Source organism: Acinonyx jubatus, chromosome E1 (genome assembly GCF_027475565.1).
Source record: "Acinonyx jubatus isolate Ajub_Pintada_27869175 chromosome E1, VMU_Ajub_asm_v1.0, whole genome shotgun sequence".
Lineage (NCBI taxonomy): Eukaryota > Metazoa > Chordata > Mammalia > Carnivora > Felidae > Acinonyx > Acinonyx jubatus.
The window spans coordinates 27,992,289-28,017,862 of record NC_069397.1 but is presented as its reverse complement, the minus strand read 5'-3'; the positions used below and the strand labels follow the sequence as shown (position 1 = coordinate 28,017,862).

The following is a 25,574-nucleotide window of genomic DNA, read 5'->3' as shown; positions in this document are numbered from 1 at the left end:
CTCCTTCCCCCTGTGGCTGTGGAGGCCTTCATCTATAGGTCACTCTCCTGCATCATGTTCTCCACTGGCTTCTCATGTCCTGTTAGATAAATCTAAATTCATTAACCTGGTTCTTCCAAGCTCTGCAGAGTCTGATCCCTGCCTCCTCTCCTCCCTCATCCCCCACCACTTGCCCTGTGCTCTGGCCTTGCTGAGGTGCTCCGGGTTCCTGGAGTAGATGCTGTGCCATTTCATCTCTGGGTCTCTGTTCTTCCTGCCAGAAACACACTTCTGCCTACATGCATGAACCGTCCCTTTGTTCAAATGCTAACCCTTTTCCCTTCTCTCCCAGGCATGGCTAGGTGCTCAGTCCTTTAACCTTTGAGTCCTTCCCTGATAGAGCTGTTTCCTCCTTGATGTGAGTGCATTTATGTGTTTCTGAGTCTGTTTTCCCCACTTGACTGTGAGTTCGTTGAAAGCAAACTGTATGCCTTATATTTGTGTCCCCAGCACTGGGCAGAGAGGTGGACCCAGACATGCTCTCTGTGCTCTCCTGCTCTTCAAGGATAACTTCCACTTGTGCTAACAAACATTTACCGAATTTTCAAAATAGGCCAGCTACAAAACTCCAAAGCAATAAGCCATAGTGTAATCAATTTTTAAAACAGAAAAATCATCCATAATCTCACATGGAGGAATCAACTTTGGGGTTGACATGTGGTTTAGGAGACATTTTACAGACATTTATGTGCCTTGAGAGGAGACATATATAAACTAGAGCATACATGGGCTTTCTCACTGAGAGGTAAATCAGAATCATAAGGATTTAATCTAGGTAATTTAATTAGTTACTGTGAATTATCTTATAGTTAGTGACATCTGATAGTTAATGAGATTGATAAAGGCTATTCCCTTTTCCAGCATTAACACAGGCTATTTTTACAAGCAGCTGGATTTTAAAATGGAGTATAGCTCTAAATCTTGGGAAGAATTAGCTTTTTAAGTTGATAGCTCTTGTATGTTGGAAGAAACCAAAGCTTTGCATAGTGTTTCTATATGCCAGAGGGACTTCATTTTATTAAGTATAAATATTTGTACTGAAAGAACTCAGACCAACTTGGAAACCTCATGTGGAACAGAGAGATTCTAAGAAATCAACGTTTCCATAATGCACCAAATTTAGGAAGCCAGGCAATTCCAATTCTGACCAGTTCATCATAATAAGAAAATATATGCACTTCCTGTACTAGTCCTTGTATGAAAGGAAAGATCTTACTGCGTAATAAAGAGTACTAGAATTTTATAGAAGGCCCAATAGAATTGGATATGGATGGGGAATCAACTTTGTGGTCTGGTTGGCAAAAAGAACCCCACAAAGTTTACATGGTTTCAGATTCCAAGGTGGTATACAAATATTTTCCACCTATGAATTGCCCAAGTTAAGATCAATTAAAATTATTTTTAAGATAAATATCAAATAAATTTTTTTTTAATATATCAAACTGGTCGTGTTGGTGATGCTGTGAGGGAGAACTGTCCACGTGCTGACAAACCTGAGGTAAGTCGTTCTCCGACTGCGGCCCCAGAGAAGCAGCATCAGAATCATCTGAAAGCTTGTCAGAAATGCCAGTTCTCAGGCGCCCACAAGACCTACTCAATCAGACACTCTGTGCGGGCTGAGTTTCAGTGCACCCTGCAGGTGATTCTAATGCATGCTCGAGTGTGTGAACCACTGCTCTATGAAACAGGTCCTTCCAAAAGTCTCAGGCATGTTAATTCTTTTTGCAGAGACTCTGTCCTCCTAATTCTATATTTCATGAATCTCTACAATTTTCAATGTCTTTGGTAGGGTTTTTGTTTTTGTTTTTGTTTTGCCCTCAAGGCAGACCTCTCAACTAGTGTTTTTGAGAGACTTAGCAACTTTTTAACAACTCCCATTGCTCCCTTGTCCCCAGTGGGAATCATTCCATCTCTACTTCCTGAGCCCAATAGTTTCTCCCTGAAATTATGCCCTCTTCCCCAGGGTCACGCCCATGAGGGTGCATGGGGGTATGGGCTGGCACCAGGAAGCTGCAAAGGGACATGGAAAGAACCCCCCCCCCCCCAGAAAGATGTAAGACCTGAACTCACTTCTCCCATTCTGGGCTGAGGAAAGGTGAGAGACTGAGGGTTTCCTCACCTACCAATAGGTCAGCAGTAATTGGGTTCTTGAAAACACCTGCTAGAGGGTGGGCAGAATAAACAGGTGACATAGACTTGACGGTAGCTAAGTCTAAAGCGTGAGGAGAGCCTCAGGAAGTAATTCAGGGGGAATGTGCTGTTAAAACAGTGGCTTCGGGTTGCATGTAAAACCTAGTCATTTTAGCAACCGGGCGTAGAGGGGGCCTTAGGAGGTACAGGCAGGGGATAAGTAAAATCACTCAAAACTTCTCCACATAATCAGTTGCCTACTTGAGACATTAATTTGACAACATTTATTGAGCACGTGCCATATCAGAGTTGTTCCAAGTTCTAGGGTTACTGAGATATTGAAATTATAATGTACTTGGTTGACAGAAGATGGAACAAATGAGTAATAAGCCTATAATCGAGGTATTTTTAAAAATATTATAAGAAGCTGAGAAATAGTAGTTCTGCAGGGGAGAGTTGGTGAAATAAGTGGCAGAGAAGGTGATGTCTGAGTGGGTAGTTTCTAAGGCTGAGAAGGTGGGGAACAGGATTCTAGGAAACAAACATGGAAATAAGCAAATATGTGGCATGTTTGAGAAACTACAATCCATTAAAGAGACAGTGGTTCGTCAGATGCAGAGATACTGATTAGGAAGGCAGAAGGAGGCTTCATTTTGACAGCTCGTATGACATGCTGAGTGGATGGTGTGTGCGTATATGCAGGTATGTATTTCCCCTCTGACATGATCTACAAAAAGTATTCAATGTGGCTCCTAAGGAATGCTAATGAGCGGTACTGTGCGGAAGGTGGACTTGAGGGAAAGCAAATGGATGTGAGCAATTCAAAGAGAAAGCTAATAGATACTGGATTGCACAGGCAGGTGAGAGAGGATGGGAGACTGAAGCCCCCCTAACCCTGTTTCTGTTGACCTCTCCACCTCCATCACCTTCTCCAGCTTTGGCCCCGTTCCCTCCCTCGCCCACTGCCTTCCTATTTCCCCTTCCTTCACCTGCTCTGTTCCTCCCTCGCACTTCCTCTTCATCTACCCTTAATTCTTCATCGATTTCCTTTTTTTTCCTGTAATATTTTCCTTTTTCCTCTACCTCTGGATTCAGTACCCTCTTCTGAAATTGCTGTCCTTTCAGAAGAGCGGAGTCTTCTTCAAACAATATATTCGTCACCTATTACTTGATGTCATGAAAGTCCCTTATCCCTCTGCCTCTTGTGTCCACATATGTTCTGGGGAGCCTCACCAAGTAAGGGAACACCTATGCTAGGGGATGGGGGAGACCAGATATCCCAGGTGTTCAATCATGTCTCCATGGGCTCCTCCTTGGGCTCCTCTGCACGAACCTGCATACCCTACTCACCCACCCAGCAGGCAACATCTGGCACTTATTAAGTACCAACTGTGAGCGAGGATGGGGACTGAGGGACACAAATATATTGTGAAATTGAGACCATTTGTCTGTAAGATGATGTGGTTGAATTGTGGAGGAAAAACAGACAATAAAAAAAGTTCATTAACATGATGACGTGTTCAATATTGTGTGAAAAGTGACTAAAGAAAAATGTATTTGAGATGGGAAGAAGGAAGGATGTCTTTAGAGGAGGAGGCTACACAGAGAGTGATTACCATTTATTTCCAGGCACTATTCTAGAAACTTTGTATGTATCATTCTACTTCAGCCATCTGAAGAGGCCATAAAGTATTTTTATTCCTAACTTTCAGATAATGAGATAGACCTAGAGAGATTAAGTAAACTTAATCAAAGTCAAATCTTAAGGAAATGGAAGACTTGATATTTGACTGATATTCTGTTGGACTCCAACTGTCTCCCTACCACTGTCTTTGAAAGGCAGGTTGATATGTCTCTGGATGGCATTAAGATATCTTATGAATGTATATCACAGCACCAACCTGTAAACTCTCTAGAGATAAGCCCATTTCATCAGCACCTAGTGATATGGGCTACACATGCAATGCCCATCATATAGACCTGGACAACTCAGTTCTGAGCTCCAGAGCACTAAATAGACAAGTGGTAACTTCATGCATCCTGTGGTTCCTGTAGTTCCTTTTCTTTAGGTGTATGGAGAAAATTGCAATGGAACAAGGGAACCTCACGTGGGTATCAGAATTTGTCTTCCTGGGACTCTCACAGACTCGAGAGCTCCAGCTTTTCCTGTTTCTGGTGTTCCTGTTTGTCTATACCACCACTGTCATGGGAAACCTCCTCATCATGGTCACGGTGACCTCAGACACACGGCTCCACACACCCATGTACTTTCTGCTCCGAAATCTGGCTGTCTTAGACCTCTGTTTCTCCTCTGTCACTGCCCCAAAGATGCTGGTGGACTTCCTCTCTGAGAAGAAGACCATCTCCTACCAGGGCTGCATGGCCCAGATCTTCTTCTTCCACTTTCTGGGAGGCGCCATGGTCTTCTTCCTCTCAGTCATGGCCTATGACCGCCTTGTTGCCATCTCCCGACCCCTCCACTATGTGACCATCATGAACACACACCTCTGTGTGGGACTTGTGGTGGCTAGCTGGATAGGAGGATTCGTCCATTCCATTGCCCAACTGGCTCTGATGCTCCCGTTGCCTTTCTGTGGCCCCAACATCCTGGATAACTTCTACTGTGATGTCCCACAAGTGCTGAGACTTGCCTGCACTGACACCACCCTCCTGGAGTTCCTCATGATCTCCAACAGTGGGCTGCTGGATGTCATCTGGTTCTTTCTCCTCCTAACCTCCTACTCAGTCATCCTGGTGATGCTGAGGTCTCACTCTGGGCAAGCGAGGAGGAAGGCAGCTTCCACTTGCACCACCCACATCGTCGTGGTGTCTATGGTTTTCATTCCAAGCATTTACCTCTATGCCCGGCACTTCACCCCCTTCTCCATGGACAAGGCTGTGTCCATCAGCCACACGGTCATGACCCCCATGCTCAACCCCATGATCTACACCCTGAGGAACCAGGAGGTGCAGGCAGCAGTGAAGAGACTAGGGAGGCGCCGGCTGGTTTGTAAAAGGGAGTGACAATGAGTGGGTCACTTCTCTCTGGCTTTGTTTCCCATTTGTAAAATGGAGGGAAAGCTACTGTGTCTGCTGGCTATCTTCATAGCTTGTGCATATGTTGTGGAGGTCATCATAGAAGTGAGTGAGTTTTGAAACTAAGCAACTGACTCAGATTTTTGGGAAAAAGAGAAAAGTCCCCTTTGGTGGCTAAGGTTTGTGCCAGGTTTCTAAAACCCCTGCTCACTGAGAAGTGTTCTCATGACTCTGGAAAGCTACACCCTTCTTTCCCCCTTCTTGGGGGGTCGTTTCCTCTTGTGATGAGGGCATTTCCCCCAGCGAAGGCACTTCTAGTTTATGTGTTTTGACTTCTCTTCCCAGCACCCCTTTTGACCTGTGTCCAGAGTGTTAGAGAAAGCACACACCTTGAAGACATAGCCTTAGCTTGGGAGCCTTGACCCATATGTTACCAGACTGCTGACCTTGGATAAGCTACCTGGCCTCTCTTGAACTCATGGATTCCTCCTCACCAAACTGGCATAAAGCAATATCTGTCCCAATAATCTCACAGATTTGTTATAAGATCCAAAACGTGTATAAGAATATTTTATCAACCTTACATAGAACCTATGTGAGGGTTATTGTCATTGTTATGATTATTCCTGACATATATTTTTTCATGGGTTGAGCGGTGTTTTGGAAGTGTTTGGTGGCGATTCCTCAGTGCGGTGAGGGAGGCTTGGAGAGGGTGGGAGCTGAACTTCAGAGGGCCATGCAGCATGCCCATGAATGAAACAGAGAACAGAGAGTGAGCACAAATTCAGGGGCAAGGAAATATTCTTATTTTTATTTGTGATGGATGATTTGAACTCTTCTATGACAGTAAGATATATTCTCATAGGAACATTCTGGAAAGCCACACTCTCACACATTTCTGCCTTCTTGGTGGACAGTTTCCTGTTATTATGACACCATTTCTCCATAAGAGCATTGTATTTTCTTTATTTTGACCCCTTTTTCCTATACTCTGTTTTGGTGTGAGTCTGGATTGGTGGAAATAGCACAAGACTTAGAGGTTAAGCTTTAAATGAAAATCTCTAACTCATAACTTACCAAACTGATGATGACTTGGGATGAACCACTTGACCTCTCTTGGCCTCATGACTTCTTCTTCAATAAATTTGCTTAAATTAATATCTGACCTCCAAACCTCCCAAATTTATTATAAGAATCAAATAAAAAATCATGTGAGAAAACATTGGGCAAACCATGTAAATATTTTTTCTTCCAGTCTTTTTTTGATGATTTTTTTTATTTTCAAATTTGAAAATATCATGAATGTTCAGATTATTTCTGCATTACATTTTCAGTGTAGAACACTGTTACAAACAAAGGATTATGTGTAAAATACATGTAAGTTCTAGAACATTATAGCATTATGAGAGCTCCTAGAAAGACTACTTGATTTAAGAAATAGAAGTTACCGTAACTTATACCTACCCACAGGGTCCTCTGCCTCACATTCACTCTCTCCCCCCCAATGAAACTCTTTTCTTGAATTTTGCATTTGCCATCCTATTGCTTACAAAAACACTTTTATCACGTTTTTACATAATCAGTAAATATACTGATTCTGTTTTGTTTTATTTTGAGCTTTCTGAAAATATCCTACTGGACAAAATATTCTTGGATTTACTTCTTTTTCCACTCAACATTATATTTTTAAGCTTATTTGGGTTGTTTCCAGGTTTGTTTGTTTGTTTTGCTATTGAAAACAGTGCTATTTTGAATATTGCCTTATTTGTCTCCAGTTGCCATGTTGAGGAGCTATGGGCTATACCTTGAAATAGAATCGCTGGGACGCCTGGGTGGCTCAGTCGGTTGAGCGTCCTGACTTTAGATTTTGGCTCAGGTCATGATCCCAGGGTTCTGGGATCAGGCCCTGTGTTGGGCCCTGAGTTGAGTGTGGAGACTGCTTAGGATTCTTTCTCTTCCTCTGCCCCTCTCCTCCACTCTTGCTCTTTCTATAAAAGGAGAGTGAGAGAGAGTGAGAGAGAGAGAGAGAGAGAGAGAGAGAGATGGAAATGCTAGGTTTTAAGATCTTCAAAGATAAAACTTTACAAAACGGTGCCAAATTGTTTTCCAAAACTGTTGTACCAAATTACACGTCCATAAGTGGTGTCTAAGTGTTCCCACCAATTCACATCCTACTAGCAGTTGATATTCTGAGACATCTTAATTTTTGCCAGTTTCATGGGTAAAAAATATTTTCTCTGTAGTCTGTAATCATTTGCATTTCTCTCCTCCCTAATGGTTCTTTCCATGTTTTTATTGCTTTCACTTTTCCTGTGAATGCCTTTCGTTAATTTTCCTCTTAACTTTTTCTAGTGAATGTGGGAATTCTCACATAATTTGATTACTAATCAATTGTTGGTTATGTTATATACAATACCTTCTCCCAGTTTGTGATTTGGCTCTGTCTGTGGTGTTAATTTTAATATAGTTGGATATATTAGTCTTTCATTTCAATATGAACTCATTGATCTCTAATTTAAAAAAAAAAATTGCTTCTTACCCAGAGGACAGAAAGATATTCTACATATTTCTTTTATCTTAACTTAAACAAATTTTAACTTCTTGAAAAATCTGAGATTTATAGAAAAGTTGCAAGTGTAGTAGAAGGACTGTTTTTTCCTGAAGGCTTGAGGATCAGTAGCCAATCTGATGCTCACCATTCCTTAATACTTGAACATGCATTTTCTGCAAAGATGTTTTCCTATGATACTGCCACACAGTAATCAACACTGTTGCAGTAACAATATGTTGCTAGAATCCAGTTTTCAGCCTCCATTCAAGTTTTGCCAAATATCACAGTAAAGTCATCTAGAAAGAGAAGCTGGATCCAAATCACATGTTGCATTTTGTTGTTGTGTCTTTTTAGACATCTCGAATCTGGAAGAGCTTCTTGAATTTGGTTATCTTGGCACTTTCAAAGATTACAGGCCAGTGATTCTGTAGAATGTCCTTTAATTTGGATTTGGCTGATATTTCGGGTGATTAGCTTCAGGTGATGCATTTTGGTCACTCTTTCAAGGACATCCCAGAAGCCATGCTGTGTGTTCTTATTGCATGTTATGAGGTGCGACTGATGTTGCTTTGTCTCATTACTAATGCCCTATCACTTCGATTACTTGACTGAGGAGGTGTTAGGATTCTCATCTTTGTTATCATTTTCTCTTGAAAAATAGTAAATATTTTGTGAGGAGGTACTTTGAGACTATGTCAATATCTGGTTCTTTATCAAACTTACAGTTTATTCTTTTGTTTATTTCTATCTGTGTGGACTTGTATTTTCCTTTTTTTTAATCAATTGAGTTATAATCTATTACTAATTTGTCCCAGAGTTGGCCAGTTGGAGTCTCTTCAAGGTGCTTTTTCAAGCACATCCTTACTTTCTGGCACAGTGTCATGCACACACTTATCTTATATTTTCCTGTTCTGGCTCTGGAATCAAGTATTTCTCTAAACAGTCCTGCCAAAAGCAATTTTGGTGAAGAATGGTGTTTACGGGTCACTATCTGGGTGCTGGGAGTGCTCACTGATTTAGCCGGGGTCATGAAGATTTACTCTAGTTTTCTAGGAGTTTTATAACTTTAGCTCTTATATTTAGGTCTTTTTTGAATTATTTTTTTAAGTTTATTCATTTATTTTTGAGAGAGAGGGAGCACGAGCATGAGCCCGAAAGGGGCAGAGAGAGAGGGAGAGAGAGAATCCCAAGCAGTCTCCACACTGTCAGCATGGAGCTGATGCAGGGCTTGAACTCATGAACTGTGAGATTATGACCTGAGCTGAATCAAGAGTCAGACGCTTAACCTACTGAGCCACCCAGGTGCCCCTCGAGTTAATTTTTGTATATGGTTTAAGGTAGCAATCCAACTTTACTCTTTTTTGTGTGGATATCCACTTGTCCTCGTGCCATTCATTGAAGAGACTATTTTCCCCCATTGAAGAGTTCTTTGAAAATCAATTGACTGTAAAATAAATAAATAAATAAATAAATAAAAAATCAATTGACTATAAATGTATGAATTTATTCCTGGACTCTCGATTCTATTCTTTGGTATATACATCTTTTCAATGTTTCTTTGGAGGGATGAGTCCTGGGAGTTCCCCACTCTGCCATCACTCTATCCTTAATTTACTAACTTATTTAATTTATCTCCCTCTAAACAACCCACTGCCCATACCAGATCCATTTCCTTACTGCACTTGGGCTTTGGTATCACACTGCAGGCCAGCTCCCCAACTCAGCCAGTTTCTTACACTACTCATGCTCCAAAAATCTTACCTCACAATGTCCCCCATGTGGACATCCTCCTTGCCCTGCTTGGTCTCCAAGTCCTGGTGTCAGACTGAACCCCTGCATGAACACGCACCTCATCCCTTCGAAGCTTTGATTCCTTGCACTGAGTGATGTTCTCCTCACCTTGCTTTAACACCCACAATGGGCAGGTCCCAGGAGGGGACACCCAGGCTCTGACAGCCCATACTGGGTCACATCCTATGGACACCCCATTCAAAATATGTTTTTATTCTACATTCAGAAGGGATTTTCTCAACTCTATTTTCAAATTCTGCTATTACAGTTTTCATTCCTGTCAACATATTTTAATTTCCAAGAACTCTTCTTTGTTCTGTGGCTTTTGTCCATGCCATCCTGTTCTTATGTTATGGCTACTCTACCTTCTTGCTTCTCTCAAAGGATGCTAATTATATAAACTGGAGATTAAAAAAAAGTTTTCTTCTGCTTCCCAGGCCATTTCTTTTTTCTTATCATTTATTTTTCTATTTATTTTGTGTTTGCCCTTTCTGTTGGTGATCTTCCTTAAACTCCTGGTGATCTTCGATTATCTGCATTTAAGAGTAAGGCAATACAATGCTAATTGGTACCTCTATGTATAGTGTAGATTTCACTTCAGGGGTTCAGGTAGAACCCCTGAAGAACCCCCAAGTGACAACACATAAAGGTCTATTTTTCCAGAGCTTTTTCTCCAAAGGAAAAAAAAATCTTGATTTTCTGTCTTTGGCTTAGATGCGAGAATTTTGCACTGGGGTGATGAGCCTCAGTACCTCTTAGTATAGAAAAATTCCTACCTGATATCCCTCTCTCAAGTACATTACTCACATCTGAGTTTGTGACCTCTGCTATTACGAATTTTCTTATGTAAGAGAGACTTTGCATCATTGTCAAGATCCTTTTGCCTCTGGCCCATTATGTTCATTCCTGTTCCTAGGTGCTTTACATGAATATAGCATTGCTCTTGGGTGCCTACCCAACAGTCATCCCCAGCCACTTCTCCCTTGCTTGTCCCTCTCATAGGTGTTCACTTTGCCAGAACACTTTAAAGCTAGGAGCGCTCACATGTTCATGTGATCCAGGAATGACAAATACTACAAAAAGTGTGTTTGCCAGAGAGCTTTTGGGAAAGATTTTTCCTCCATGATTAAAGGCCAGAGATGTAGGAGGAAAAATAAACTGTTCCACACCCCTTTGCTTCCCTCTAGCCTTTGAATGAGAGTGTGTGAGGACACACATGATGATTGAAGCCATGGAGTCCATCTTGGCTCATGAGGGAAAGGCCAAGAGCATCACAGAGTCACTGAGGTGGTGTCTTGATATCATTGGGCCATGGTCCCAACTGGCTCATTGGCTTTGACTCCCTGATTTTTCTGAATCACCTTTTTCTCTCCTCCTTTTCTTTTGTTTTTGTTTTTTTTTTAATTTTTTTAATTAAAAAATTTTTTTTACACCTGCTAGAGGGTGGGCAGAATAAACAGGTGATAAAAAATGTTTGAGGGAGAGACAGAGTGCAGTGGGGGAGGGTCAGAGAAAGAGGGAGACACAGAATCCAAAGCAGGCTCCAGGCTCTGAGCTGTCAGCACAGAGACCGATGCGGGGCTTGAAATCACCAACCACAAGATCATGAGCTGAGCCAAAGTCATCCAGATGCCCCTCCTCCTTCTTTTCATATCTCCCATCTCCTTTCCTTTCTCCTCTCTTCTCTTTTCTTCACTCTCCTCACATCTTTAACGGTTTTGAAGCTGGGATGGGATGAGTCAAGGACACAGGCAAAGTTACAGGCTCTTACTGCCCTCGTTAAGTCTTTGCTGAAACAAGATGGGGTGTGAAGAAATGGAGGAACAGCTCCCCCATGTCTGTTCCATTCACCCTCTCCTCTCCTTCCCCCTGTGGCTGTGGAGGCCTTCATCTATAGGTCACTCTCCTGCATCATGTTCTCCACTGGCTTCTCATGTCCTGTTAGATAAATCTAAATTCATTAACCTGGTTCTTCCAAGCTCTGCAGAGTCTGATCCCTGCCTCCTCTCCTCCCTCATCCCCCACCACTTGCCCTGTGCTCTGGCCTTGCTGAGGTGCTCCGGGTTCCTGGAGTAGATGCTGTGCCATTTCATCTCTGGGTCTCTGTTCTTCCTGCCAGAAACACACTTCTGCCTACATGCATGAACCGTCCCTTTGTTCAAATGCTAACCCTTTTCCCTTCTCTCCCAGGCATGGCTAGGTGCTCAGTCCTTTAACCTTTGAGTCCTTCCCTGATAGAGCTGTTTCCTCCTTGATGTGAGTGCATTTATGTGTTTCTGAGTCTGTTTTCCCCACTTGACTGTGAGTTCGTTGAAAGCAAACTGTATGCCTTATATTTGTGTCCCCAGCACTGGGCAGAGAGGTGGACCCAGACATGCTCTCTGTGCTCTCCTGCTCTTCAAGGATAACTTCCACTTGTGCTAACAAACATTTACCGAATTTTCAAAATAGGCCAGCTACAAAACTCCAAAGCAATAAGCCATAGTGTAATCAATTTTTAAAACAGAAAAATCATCCATAATCTCACATGGAGGAATCAACTTTGGGGTTGACATGTGGTTTAGGAGACATTTTACAGACATTTATGTGCCTTGAGAGGAGACATATATAAACTAGAGCATACATGGGCTTTCTCACTGAGAGGTAAATCAGAATCATAAGGATTTAATCTAGGTAATTTAATTAGTTACTGTGAATTATCTTATAGTTAGTGACATCTGATAGTTAATGAGATTGATAAAGGCTATTCCCTTTTCCAGCATTAACACAGGCTATTTTTACAAGCAGCTGGATTTTAAAATGGAGTATAGCTCTAAATCTTGGGAAGAATTAGCTTTTTAAGTTGATAGCTCTTGTATGTTGGAAGAAACCAAAGCTTTGCATAGTGTTTCTATATGCCAGAGGGACTTCATTTTATTAAGTATAAATATTTGTACTGAAAGAACTCAGACCAACTTGGAAACCTCATGTGGAACAGAGAGATTCTAAGAAATCAACGTTTCCATAATGCACCAAATTTAGGAAGCCAGGCAATTCCAATTCTGACCAGTTCATCATAATAAGAAAATATATGCACTTCCTGTACTAGTCCTTGTATGAAAGGAAAGATCTTACTGCGTAATAAAGAGTACTAGAATTTTATAGAAGGCCCAATAGAATTGGATATGGATGGGGAATCAACTTTGTGGTCTGGTTGGCAAAAAGAACCCCACAAAGTTTACATGGTTTCAGATTCCAAGGTGGTATACAAATATTTTCCACCTATGAATTGCCCAAGTTAAGATCAATTAAAATTATTTTTAAGATAAATATCAAATAAATTTTTTTTTAATATATCAAACTGGTCGTGTTGGTGATGCTGTGAGGGAGAACTGTCCACGTGCTGACAAACCTGAGGTAAGTCGTTCTCCGACTGCGGCCCCAGAGAAGCAGCATCAGAATCATCTGAAAGCTTGTCAGAAATGCCAGTTCTCAGGCGCCCACAAGACCTACTCAATCAGACACTCTGTGCGGGCTGAGTTTCAGTGCACCCTGCAGGTGATTCTAATGCATGCTCGAGTGTGTGAACCACTGCTCTATGAAACAGGTCCTTCCAAAAGTCTCAGGCATGTTAATTCTTTTTGCAGAGACTCTGTCCTCCTAATTCTATATTTCATGAATCTCTACAATTTTCAATGTCTTTGGTAGGGTTTTTGTTTTTGTTTTTGTTTTGCCCTCAAGGCAGACCTCTCAACTAGTGTTTTTGAGAGACTTAGCAACTTTTTAACAACTCCCATTGCTCCCTTGTCCCCAGTGGGAATCATTCCATCTCTACTTCCTGAGCCCAATAGTTTCTCCCTGAAATTATGCCCTCTTCCCCAGGGTCACGCCCATGAGGGTGCATGGGGGTATGGGCTGGCACCAGGAAGCTGCAAAGGGACATGGAAAGAACCCCCCCCCCCCCAGAAAGATGTAAGACCTGAACTCACTTCTCCCATTCTGGGCTGAGGAAAGGTGAGAGACTGAGGGTTTCCTCACCTACCAATAGGTCAGCAGTAATTGGGTTCTTGAAAACACCTGCTAGAGGGTGGGCAGAATAAACAGGTGACATAGACTTGACGGTAGCTAAGTCTAAAGCGTGAGGAGAGCCTCAGGAAGTAATTCAGGGGGAATGTGCTGTTAAAACAGTGGCTTCGGGTTGCATGTAAAACCTAGTCATTTTAGCAACCGGGCGTAGAGGGGGCCTTAGGAGGTACAGGCAGGGGATAAGTAAAATCACTCAAAACTTCTCCACATAATCAGTTGCCTACTTGAGACATTAATTTGACAACATTTATTGAGCACGTGCCATATCAGAGTTGTTCCAAGTTCTAGGGTTACTGAGATATTGAAATTATAATGTACTTGGTTGACAGAAGATGGAACAAATGAGTAATAAGCCTATAATCGAGGTATTTTTAAAAATATTATAAGAAGCTGAGAAATAGTAGTTCTGCAGGGGAGAGTTGGTGAAATAAGTGGCAGAGAAGGTGATGTCTGAGTGGGTAGTTTCTAAGGCTGAGAAGGTGGGGAACAGGATTCTAGGAAACAAACATGGAAATAAGCAAATATGTGGCATGTTTGAGAAACTACAATCCATTAAAGAGACAGTGGTTCGTCAGATGCAGAGATACTGATTAGGAAGGCAGAAGGAGGCTTCATTTTGACAGCTCGTATGACATGCTGAGTGGATGGTGTGTGCGTATATGCAGGTATGTATTTCCCCTCTGACATGATCTACAAAAAGTATTCAATGTGGCTCCTAAGGAATGCTAATGAGCGGTACTGTGCGGAAGGTGGACTTGAGGGAAAGCAAATGGATGTGAGCAATTCAAAGAGAAAGCTAATAGATACTGGATTGCACAGGCAGGTGAGAGAGGATGGGAGACTGAAGCCCCCCTAACCCTGTTTCTGTTGACCTCTCCACCTCCATCACCTTCTCCAGCTTTGGCCCCGTTCCCTCCCTCGCCCACTGCCTTCCTATTTCCCCTTCCTTCACCTGCTCTGTTCCTCCCTCGCACTTCCTCTTCATCTACCCTTAATTCTTCATCGATTTCCTTTTTTTTCCTGTAATATTTTCCTTTTTCCTCTACCTCTGGATTCAGTACCCTCTTCTGAAATTGCTGTCCTTTCAGAAGAGCGGAGTCTTCTTCAAACAATATATTCGTCACCTATTACTTGATGTCATGAAAGTCCCTTATCCCTCTGCCTCTTGTGTCCACATATGTTCTGGGGAGCCTCACCAAGTAAGGGAACACCTATGCTAGGGGATGGGGGAGACCAGATATCCCAGGTGTTCAATCATGTCTCCATGGGCTCCTCCTTGGGCTCCTCTGCACGAACCTGCATACCCTACTCACCCACCCAGCAGGCAACATCTGGCACTTATTAAGTACCAACTGTGAGCGAGGATGGGGACTGAGGGACACAAATATATTGTGAAATTGAGACCATTTGTCTGTAAGATGATGTGGTTGAATTGTGGAGGAAAAACAGACAATAAAAAAAGTTCATTAACATGATGACGTGTTCAATATTGTGTGAAAAGTGACTAAAGAAAAATGTATTTGAGATGGGAAGAAGGAAGGATGTCTTTAGAGGAGGAGGCTACACAGAGAGTGATTACCATTTATTTCCAGGCACTATTCTAGAAACTTTGTATGTATCATTCTACTTCAGCCATCTGAAGAGGCCATAAAGTATTTTTATTCCTAACTTTCAGATAATGAGATAGACCTAGAGAGATTAAGTAAACTTAATCAAAGTCAAATCTTAAGGAAATGGAAGACTTGATATTTGACTGATATTCTGTTGGACTCCAACTGTCTCCCTACCACTGTCTTTGAAAGGCAGGTTGATATGTCTCTGGATGGCATTAAGATATCTTATGAATGTATATCACAGCACCAACCTGTAAACTCTCTAGAGATAAGCCCATTTCATCAGCACCTAGTGATATGGGCTACACATGCAATGCCCATCATATAGACCTGGACAACTCAGTTCTGAGCTCCAGAGCACTAAATAGACAAGTGGTAACTTCATGCATCCTGTGGTTCCTGTAGTTCCTTTTCTTTAGGTGTATGGAGAAAATTGCAATGGAACAAGGGAACCTCACGTGGGTATCAGAATTTGTCTTCCTGGGACTCTCACAGACTCGAGAGCTCCAGCTTTTCCTGTTTCTGGTGTTCCTGTTTGTCTATACCACCACTGTCATGGGAAACCTCCTCATCATGGTCACGGTGACCTCAGACACACGGCTCCACACACCCATGTACTTTCTGCTCCGAAATCTGGCTGTCTTAGACCTCTGTTTCTCCTCTGTCACTGCCCCAAAGATGCTGGTGGACTTCCTCTCTGAGAAGAAGACCATCTCCTACCAGGGCTGCATGGCCCAGATCTTCTTCTTCCACTTTCTGGGAGGCGCCATGGTCTTCTTCCTCTCAGTCATGGCCTATGACCGCCTTGTTGCCATCTCCCGACCCCTCCACTATGTGACCATCATGAACACACACCTCTGTGTGGGACTTGTGGTGGCTAGCTGGATAGGAGGATTCGTCCATTCCATTGCCCAACTGGCTCTGATGCTCCCGTTGCCTTTCTGTGGCCCCAACATCCTGGATAACTTCTACTGTGATGTCCCACAAGTGCTGAGACTTGCCTGCACTGACACCACCCTCCTGGAGTTCCTCATGATCTCCAACAGTGGGCTGCTGGATGTCATCTGGTTCTTTCTCCTCCTAACCTCCTACTCAGTCATCCTGGTGATGCTGAGGTCTCACTCTGGGCAAGCGAGGAGGAAGGCAGCTTCCACTTGCACCACCCACATCGTCGTGGTGTCTATGGTTTTCATTCCAAGCATTTACCTCTATGCCCGGCACTTCACCCCCTTCTCCATGGACAAGGCTGTGTCCATCAGCCACACGGTCATGACCCCCATGCTCAACCCCATGATCTACACCCTGAGGAACCAGGAGGTGCAGGCAGCAGTGAAGAGACTAGGGAGGCGCCGGCTGGTTTGTAAAAGGGAGTGACAATGAGTGGGTCACTTCTCTCTGGCTTTGTTTCCCATTTGTAAAATGGAGGGAAAGCTACTGTGTCTGCTGGCTATCTTCATAGCTTGTGCATATGTTGTGGAGGTCATCATAGAAGTGAGTGAGTTTTGAAACTAAGCAACTGACTCAGATTTTTGGGAAAAAGAGAAAAGTCCCCTTTGGTGGCTAAGGTTTGTGCCAGGTTTCTAAAACCCCTGCTCACTGAGAAGTGTTCTCATGACTCTGGAAAGCTACACCCTTCTTTCCCCCTTCTTGGGGGGTCGTTTCCTCTTGTGATGAGGGCATTTCCCCCAGCGAAGGCACTTCTAGTTTATGTGTTTTGACTTCTCTTCCCAGCACCCCTTTTGACCTGTGTCCAGAGTGTTAGAGAAAGCACACACCTTGAAGACATAGCCTTAGCTTGGGAGCCTTGACCCATATGTTACCAGACTGCTGACCTTGGATAAGCTACCTGGCCTCTCTTGAACTCATGGATTCCTCCTCACCAAACTGGCATAAAGCAATATCTGTCCCAATAATCTCACAGATTTGTTATAAGATCCAAAACGTGTATAAGAATATTTTATCAACCTTACATAGAACCTATGTGAGGGTTATTGTCATTGTTATGATTATTCCTGACATATATTTTTTCATGGGTTGAGCGGTGTTTTGGAAGTGTTTGGTGGCGATTCCTCAGTGCGGTGAGGGAGGCTTGGAGAGGGTGGGAGCTGAACTCCAGAGGGCCATGCAACATGCTCATGAGTGAGTATAAATTCAGGGGCGTGTCTGCACGACTCTGACTACCATCAGAGCCTGCCATCTACCCATTAAACCCCATTTTCAGACTCAACACTTCTTGTAAACAGGAATGGGAAGATCCATTCATTTGTTCATTCATTCATTTTTGTAAAGATACATTTGGGGCCTGCTGCATTACTTTATGCATAGACAGTGCTCTGTAACAGTTTGCTGGCTCTCTGTTTCTCTTTATCCCCATCCCTTTTTCCTTCTCTACCTCCCTGCATTGATTTCTGCCAGTTCAGTCTTTACATCCATCTGGGCTTTCCCTCCATCCCCAGTTCACTGGTGTTCCTTGCTTCCTCTCTTCCTAAACCTCATTGCCATGCACCCATCATATCTTTCCTTCACTATCACACTGGGGCTTTGGGGTCAGGTTGTTAGAGTTGAAGAGAAGAAATAGGTTATGGTTAGAGTTGCAAGGGGTTGCAACCCCGACAACTTTCAATAAAAAGAGGAGGTTTAAAGTTCTCTCTGAAGTTGCATATTGTGGGTATAAGAAGCTGTCAGGACTGACACAGCTGGTCTCTCTTTTCCCTCCCTCCCTCCTAATGCGGTCACCTTATATATGGCTCAGATGGGAGCCTCAGCCTGAAAACCTGACTTTCCCATTCTGCTTTCTGCAATCAACTAGCTCAGTGTCTCAGGTTCCAATTCCAAAACCCTATGAAAATAATCTGATTGGCTGAGGTTGGGCCACATGTCCCATATGGCTGAGGGGATGTGAAGATCATGTGACAGAAGCATGACCATCAGGGTCCGTCCCTTCAGCGAGAATTGTGGGTGAAGGTTGTTCCCAGAGAAAGAGCATGTGGGTAGACAGACTCCCCCATAGATATATCTGCCATGAAAGCCACAAGGAGGATACCCCTTAAATTACACCATCCAAGGAACTTGTAATTAGTTATGTCTAGACATTCATGTGTTTATTCATCCATTAAATAAGTATTTATTGAGTGCTTTCCAATTTAGTTTTTCTGTTCTACTTGTCCTTTTTACCCCAGATTCTTAGGGAAACTGTCTTTGTCTTGGCTGAACTGAGGGGAGAGAGGACAGGGACCTGGGGAAGCAGGACATTCTCAGAGGACACATGTAGCGGCAGCAGTGGCTGATCCAGGAGAAGCCATCAGCAGTCACTGGGGGAGCTGGGATGCAGAGAGAACTGAAAGCAGGAGAGGAAGCAGCTGAGGCACCAAAGACTATGGTGCCTGCCTGGACAGCCATGTACAGGCATATCTCCCGCATCTCATGGATGCAGGGACATACCAAGGAAAGGGCAGAGGGTGCCTGTGCAGGCCATAGAGGGATCTTTTTCTGTGGAGAATTTAAAACAATAATAAAACTGACTAAAGGTGCTTCAAAAAGTACCATGCCTGGGCAACTCTAAACAATGTTGGAGCTAAAATTCTCCTTGCCAAGTGGGTTATTCCCACCGCCCTGCCCTTCATAAACCTGATGTGTGTGTGTGTATGTGTGTGTGTGTGTGTGTGTGTGTGTGTGTGTGATATACAGGCAGGACCCTGGAAAAGTGGGAGAAATAATTAGAACTAGAGAAGGGAGAAGACCAGAGACCTTATGAAGGAGGAGAGTGTATGCAGTGGAAAGAGAGAACTTCATGCTTTCTCTGATTCTGTACTGATGTCAATAGAACAGCAAGGTTATGGGGAGACCACTGAGGTGAAGGCCAAGGGGGAAAGACGAGTTTGAGCTGTAGCCCTGTCTCCCATGACAGGGAATCTGCCCAGGGAGCCCCTTGCAGCCCCCCTCAAGAACATGAAAATGGGGCCCACAGGCCCTTGGGCTTGCCCCATGCTGTGAATTGACAGAGAAGCCACAAAAACCAGGACACCTACTGCTTTGCAGTGAGAGCTCTCATAAGAAAAAGACACATCATTTGCTCCTTTCATCCTCCCCACAGGAGATGCTGGAAAGAGGAAGGAAGAAGTGTGAAGGGACAGATGAGTAATAAATGGACACATAAATAATTTCAGGAACAAAACCTATGAAGGAAAGGCATGGAGCAATGTGTCTGGTAGGGTGGGCAGTATATAGTAAGATGTGGTGGGAGAAGGTATCTCTGAGGAGGGGATATTTGAACAAAGATCTGGATAATGAGGAGTCAGTCAGTTCAAGATCTGGGTGATGGGCAAGCATTCCAGATAGAATGAAATAGCAAGTGCAAAGGTCCTGAGGTAAGAATGAACTTGGTGGCCAAAGGAAGAAGAAAAGAGACTATAATAGGAATGTGGTGAACAAAGAGGATCTTGGTAGGAGGTGAGCTCTAAGATGTTGTATTAATTATCTACTACTGCATAACAATCCCAAACCTAGCAGCTTACAAGTAGTCATATGTTATCTCTCATGAGATCCATGGGCCAGGAGTTCTAGCAGGGCACAGCACAGACATCCTATCTCTGCTTCTTGGGCCTCAGCTGGAAGACTCAAAGGTGAGGGGTGGAATCGCTTGACCTTCATTCACCCGACATGTCTGGCTATTGATGTTGGTATCGGCTGAGTACCTAGGTGGGGCAGTTGACTGGTCTCTCCGTGTGGCCTGGGCTCTCTCACAACCTGGTAGCTGGGTTCCAAGGACATATGTCCTGGGGGAGAGAGACAAGTGGAAGCTCACGTGGCTAGTCTCAAAAGTCAATGAGCATCACTTCTGCCGCATTCTGTTAGACGAAGTGAGCCACCAAGTATAGCCCCCATTCAAAGGGGGGACTTAAACTCTATCTTTTGAATGAGGAGGGTCAAAGAATTTGTGGATATATTCTTAAGTTACTATTGATGTGTAGATAAGAGCCAGATGATGAGAGAGTTTGAATTTTATTCTGAGTGCAATGAATCTTTGGAAGGTTTGGATGGGAGGCGGGATGGTAGCATGACTTAATTTATACTTTAAAAAGCTCATGTTGGCTACTGGACACAGGATGAGTTATAGAGGTCAGACCTGGTAGAGGGTGGTGAAAATTTGACTTGGAGAAAAGAGAGCTGGATTCAAGTTCAAGTTCCTGCACTATCTGTTACCTTGGGCAAGTCTCCCAACATGAGGATATAGGAGTACCCTTTTACATTTATATGAGGTTGTACCTCGGGCTTCTCCTCCCTCAAACCTGCAGGAGCCGATGTTTGTTTCATGTCTCTCCCCTGTTCGATGCCTGTTTTTGCTCACCACCCTAACCCCAGTGCCTAGCACAGGACCTAGAATGTGAAGGCTCTCCACAAATATTTGTTCAAAGAGTAAATGAACACATAATATTGTAAATATTGTTCCTTAACAGCAGACCTCTCTGACCTTCTGGTCCTGGAGAGTATCCACCAACGCCATAGGCCTTCAGTGATAAGGCTGTGGTGAGGAGGAGCATTGAGGGAGCATCTGGCTGCATCTCTTCTGGAATGATCCTGTGTCCATTGTATTCAGAATGCCCATTGCATTCAGAACCATTATCACTGTCCAGATGTACATAAAGAAAGCAATTCTAAAGGTTCAGAGCCATCGGGGCTGTGGCTGCCGTTGCACTTGATGCCTGCCATCCCCTGTAGCATTGCATATTCTTGCTTGTAAATAGTTGGTTTGATACAGCAGTGAGAACACAGTGATTGCAAAGATGAAGAGACAGAACTTGGGTTCCTTCAGTTCCGTCACTTTATATGACCATTTGGAGTTATCAGTTGTGTATAAAATTTAAGACCGTGAAACAGAGTGTAAACTGCGAAGTACAATGTTCTTAAAGGGAAATTTTACTTCGTAGATGAATGGTGTACTGAATTTGAGTATCTTTACCATTGAAACGTATTCTTCTTTTAAAATTCCAAATTGTTTATTTTAAAATAAAACAAAATCACCAGAAACTATAAGAATATATTAAATATTATATTAAAACCACCAATATGTAGGTAGTTTTTCTCCTTTATTTATTTATTAATTTTTAAATGCTTATTTATTTATTTTGGGAGAGAGCGTGCGCACACGAATAGGGGAGGGGTAGAGGGAGAGGAAGAGAGAGAATCCCAAGCAGGCTCTGCATCAGTGCACAGCCCACCTGGGCTCTGATCTCATGAACTTCAAGATCATGACCTGAGCCGAAATCAAGAGTCACACACTTAACGGACTGAGCCACCCAGGTGCCCCTCCCCTTTATGTAAAACATAATCACATAATTAAAAAGTATTAATCCAATACTTTTTTCCTTTTTATATTTTAAAAAATATTTTTTAAAAGTTTACTAAGAGAGGGGCGCCTGGGTAGTTCAGTCAGTTAAGCATGCAGTTTCAGCTCGGGTCATGATCTCATGGTTCGTGGGTTCGAGCCCTGCGTCGGGCTCTGTGCTGACAGCTCAGAGCCTGGAGCCTGTTTCAGATTCTGTGTCTCCCTCTCTCTCTGCTCCTTCCCCGCTCTCTTTCTCTCAAAAATAAATAAAACATTTTAAAAAAAAGTTTACTAAGAGAACTTTCACACATTTCCAACCACTATCATTACTTTTTTCATTATGTAAAAGAGGGGCTATCAAAAAACAATCTGCTCCTGGTACCAGATACTCGAGGTTGCCACTGGGCAACCTTGGGGCCACTGGGGGGCAGAGGAGGGCCGCTGAGGTGGGAGGCAGGGGCTGCAGAGGCCGGAGACTGGGTTTAGGTAGGGCATGGGGACAGGAGGGCCGGGGGCAAGGACTCTTGGAGCAGGTGCAGGTCGATACTGAGGAAGGGATGGCCCTGGGGCAGGAACAAGGACAGACAGGCTGTGGGGCGCGGGGATGGGGAGTGGGGTGGGGTGGGACGACGATCCTGGAGCTGAGCAGCAGCTAATGTGCTCTGCAGGTGGAGTAGGATGTGGGGGAGCCAAGGGCGATCTGCGCCTAGCGGAGGACACATGGGAGGAAAGGCCTGGTTGTGAGAAGGCGTGGCCCTTGGGGGCCTTCCACCCTTCTGATGTGGAATTGGAGGCCCGGCTGGGGTCACACAGGTAGTGACAGCGCCGATCCAGACCCAGGCCCCCTACTCAGCTTGAGCCTGCCGCTGATGTGCGCCGAGGAAGCCCGCGCAGGAGCACTGAGCCCAGGACAGGACCTCTGCTTGCATGGAGGCCTGCCACCATGCCTCTGCTGGTGTGTTCCCGGTGACATCTCATTGTCTCCCCCGATGGCCCCATGATGCAACCCTTTAATTTTCAGGGCTCAGCACTGCCTCAGCCATCACCTCACCCTCTCCTGGCATCTTAGAGCTGGCAGGGATAGGGAGTAAGGGGGAGGGGCCTAGTCACTGAGCTGAGGTTTTTCATGCACTCAGTAAACATTCATTGAGCACCTGCTGAATGCCAAACCTTGTGCTGAGGGGTCTGGGGAGATACAAGAGTAAGGCAGACCCAATTTCTGCCGGGGGAGGAGAGGAGCCTTTCCAAAGTTCTGGCCTAAGTCCCATTTTAGGGATGTGGAAACAGGCTTGGAGAGGGGAAGTGACTTGCCCAAGATCATACAACTACTTAGTGGCAGGACTGGGCCCAATCTTCTGAGGCTTGCTGCCCCTCAATCTTCCAGCAAATACACACCGAGCAATGCCTGTTCCAGGCGCTGCCCCATGCCTTGGGAGAAACACATCAGTGAGCTCAGTAGCAAAGGGGGCTGGGGGTTCAGTCTCACAAGTCCACTGAAGATCAGAGGGAAGTTCCAGAGATCCACCTCAAGAGGCTGGACTTCCCCTCCCTCACCCTAGGACAGGATATAAAAGTCCCTTCCCAGCTACTTCCAGAAAAGAGGAGGAGGTGAGAGGTCAGTTTGGGGATCTCCAGGTGAGAAGGAAGCAGGGGACCCACCTACGTGCAGGATGTGGGTGTCAATCCCTTACCCCACTGTGGCTGGGGTCTCACGGCAGAGAGGAGGCTGTTCCTGGCCCTGGCAGGGGTCTTAGCTACACTCATCCTGGCCCAGCCCTGTGAGAGCACTGTCCCAGGTGATATCCCTCTGCACAGCCAAGGAGGAGGGCAAAGGAGGGGGAAGTGCTTGGATCTGGGGGAACCTGTGGCACCCTTGGACCTTGAGTCCCCTTCCCTCTGGACAGCCTTCCCCAGGACAGTGGAGACCTCAGCCCTTTGGGGCTGTGTAACAGAGGCCCCGTTGCTAGTGGATGCTACAATCAGACTCAGGAGGTGGGCCTGGGAGGGTTGATGAGGCGGGGGCGGGGGCTCCAACCACGGTCATGTCAGCTATCACCTGCCCCTGGGCACCTCGGGCGAGTGCCATGTGGGTAGAGAGCCTTCCTTCCATCCATCCATCCTGTCCACACTGCCCTGACTCTCCGCCACCAGGCTGGAACTTCCGCTAGGTGGCTGAGCTTCCTTTCTCCAGCCCTCGCCCTCCTCTTGCAGGTTCAAGCAGCAGCTTCACTGCTGAGGCTTGGCCAGCCCCATGGACGTCCTGTTCTACTTCAAACAACCGTTAGCAGCCACCAGGACAGTGGTTCGGGCTGCTGATTGTACACACGTGGCTTTGGGGCTGCTGGAGGAGCAGTTACAAGTCCAGGGATCCAGTTCCTTCAGTGTCACTGGTACTGTGCCCCTCCATGGAGTCCCAGGGACTGCTCTGGCCTGAGAGGGCAGGGTGCCCAGCTGGGGGTGTTGGGAGGAAAGGGTGCAGGGATGGGAGATGTGGAACAGACCAGCTCAGCAATATGAGGTAGGTTTTATGCCTGAGACTCAGCTATATTACTCGCCCCAAGTCTCTTAGCTGGCCGAGGGTCTAGCCTGGATTCAAGCTGCCTCTGGGCTGGGCTTTTACTTTCATGCTTGTAAGTGACGGAACATCTTCCAGACCCTCAGCTGCTACTCACGGGAGGGAGGAGGAAGCCATTGCACCTCTTGGTGGGTGTCCAGCTGAAGGGAAGTGACAGCCTGTCCTCTTACTCAGCTGGCAGCCAGCGGGCCAGGGACTGGTTGGAGGCCCCCAGCAAGGGTCTTTCCCTGCAACAGTGAGTGGGCTCCAGTCAGAGGGTTCTGGGGGGGGGGCTGGAGGCCACTCGGTGTGGAGTGAGGGGTGGAGGAGGGGAAGGGAGGCACCCTTGGGTCAGGGGCAGCCCCTGCACCCACTTGCTGTTGCATTTCCCAGTGATGGTCCTTTACTTGTCACTGCACTTCTCCTGGTCCCGGAGAGCACAGCCACTGGCCTGGGACAGAAGCTGAAGCTGGGGTTCCATCAGCATGTGTGGGGACAGGAAAGGTGGGCAGGGGCCTGGGTCCAGGGTCCTAGCTCCCTCCTGAGCTTAGTATAAGCATCTATATAGGGTGTGATCTATTAGTGCCAGCCATTATAGTATTGTTTTTTTCTACAAGAGTTAGTGTCAAAGTATCTTGCTAAATATAAAGAGTGATGGGCCTTGTTCTATGTCTATGGATCTAAATGATTTCACATTTATCAGTTTATCAATTTTCTCTTCATATGTCAATATAACAATCAATCACCTACTCATCTACCAACATCTATTTATTAATTCTTCTTCCATCTATTCAATTCTCGCTGTATTTATTATCCGTCACCTACCAGCTAGGCATCTATCTGTCAGTCCTGTCATCTAGGCATCCATTGGTCCATAAATTGATCTATCAATTTGATCTATTTACCTCTTTGGAAATGCTCGTGGGGTCTCAGCCAGCCAACCTGGCTTCTCCCCTTCTCTATTCCTGGAATCCTCAGGGCCACACCAGAGACCATCCTTCTCGGGACGACAGCCACACAGCAGGTGGGGATGCGAAGGGAGGGCAGGAGAAGAGGAGACACCGTGTTAACTCCAGCAGGAGCAGTCTGCTGCCCCTGAGTCCCAGGGTGGCCCCAACATTTTGTGGGGTCCAGGAGCCCACGCCCCACACTGACCTATCTCCACACTGGGGCTGGGCCATCTCGAACCAGATTGTGCTCTTCTCCAGTGAGAGGCTGACCTCCCACCGGGGCCTGACCCTGCAGTGGGGCCAGTTCATTGACCACGACTTGGACTTCACCCCTGAGCCCCCAGCTGGAGTGGCCTTCACTGTGGGGGTCGACTGTGAGAGGACCTGCACCCAGTTGCCCCCCTGCTTCCCCATCAAGTTACCCCCAGCCAGTCCCCCAGGCCCCAAATGTGGCCCCCACCCCAGGCCCCGAGCTGGAAGACTACCATGCCCTCCTTAAGAGCTGTCTATGATGTTTGAG

General features: G+C 45.1%; 2 protein-coding genes across 2 annotated transcripts; both read left to right on the top strand.

Annotated features, from left to right (window-relative positions):
- Positions 1-3,578: 3,578 nt before the first annotated feature.
- Positions 3,579-10,713, top strand: LOC128313536 (olfactory receptor 4D2). Its single transcript, XM_053212701.1, has one exon. It carries the CDS (start codon positions 4,243-4,245, stop codon positions 5,191-5,193), a length of 951 nt encoding a protein of 316 aa, XP_053068676.1. The 5' UTR covers positions 3,579-4,242; the 3' UTR covers positions 5,194-10,713.
- A 4,271-nt stretch (positions 10,714-14,984) lies between these two features.
- Positions 14,985-17,979, top strand: LOC106989814 (olfactory receptor 4D2). Its single transcript, XM_027055087.2, has one exon. It carries the CDS (start codon positions 15,649-15,651, stop codon positions 16,597-16,599), a length of 951 nt encoding a protein of 316 aa, XP_026910888.2. The 5' UTR covers positions 14,985-15,648; the 3' UTR covers positions 16,600-17,979.
- The last annotated feature ends 7,595 nt before the right edge of the window (positions 17,980-25,574 follow it).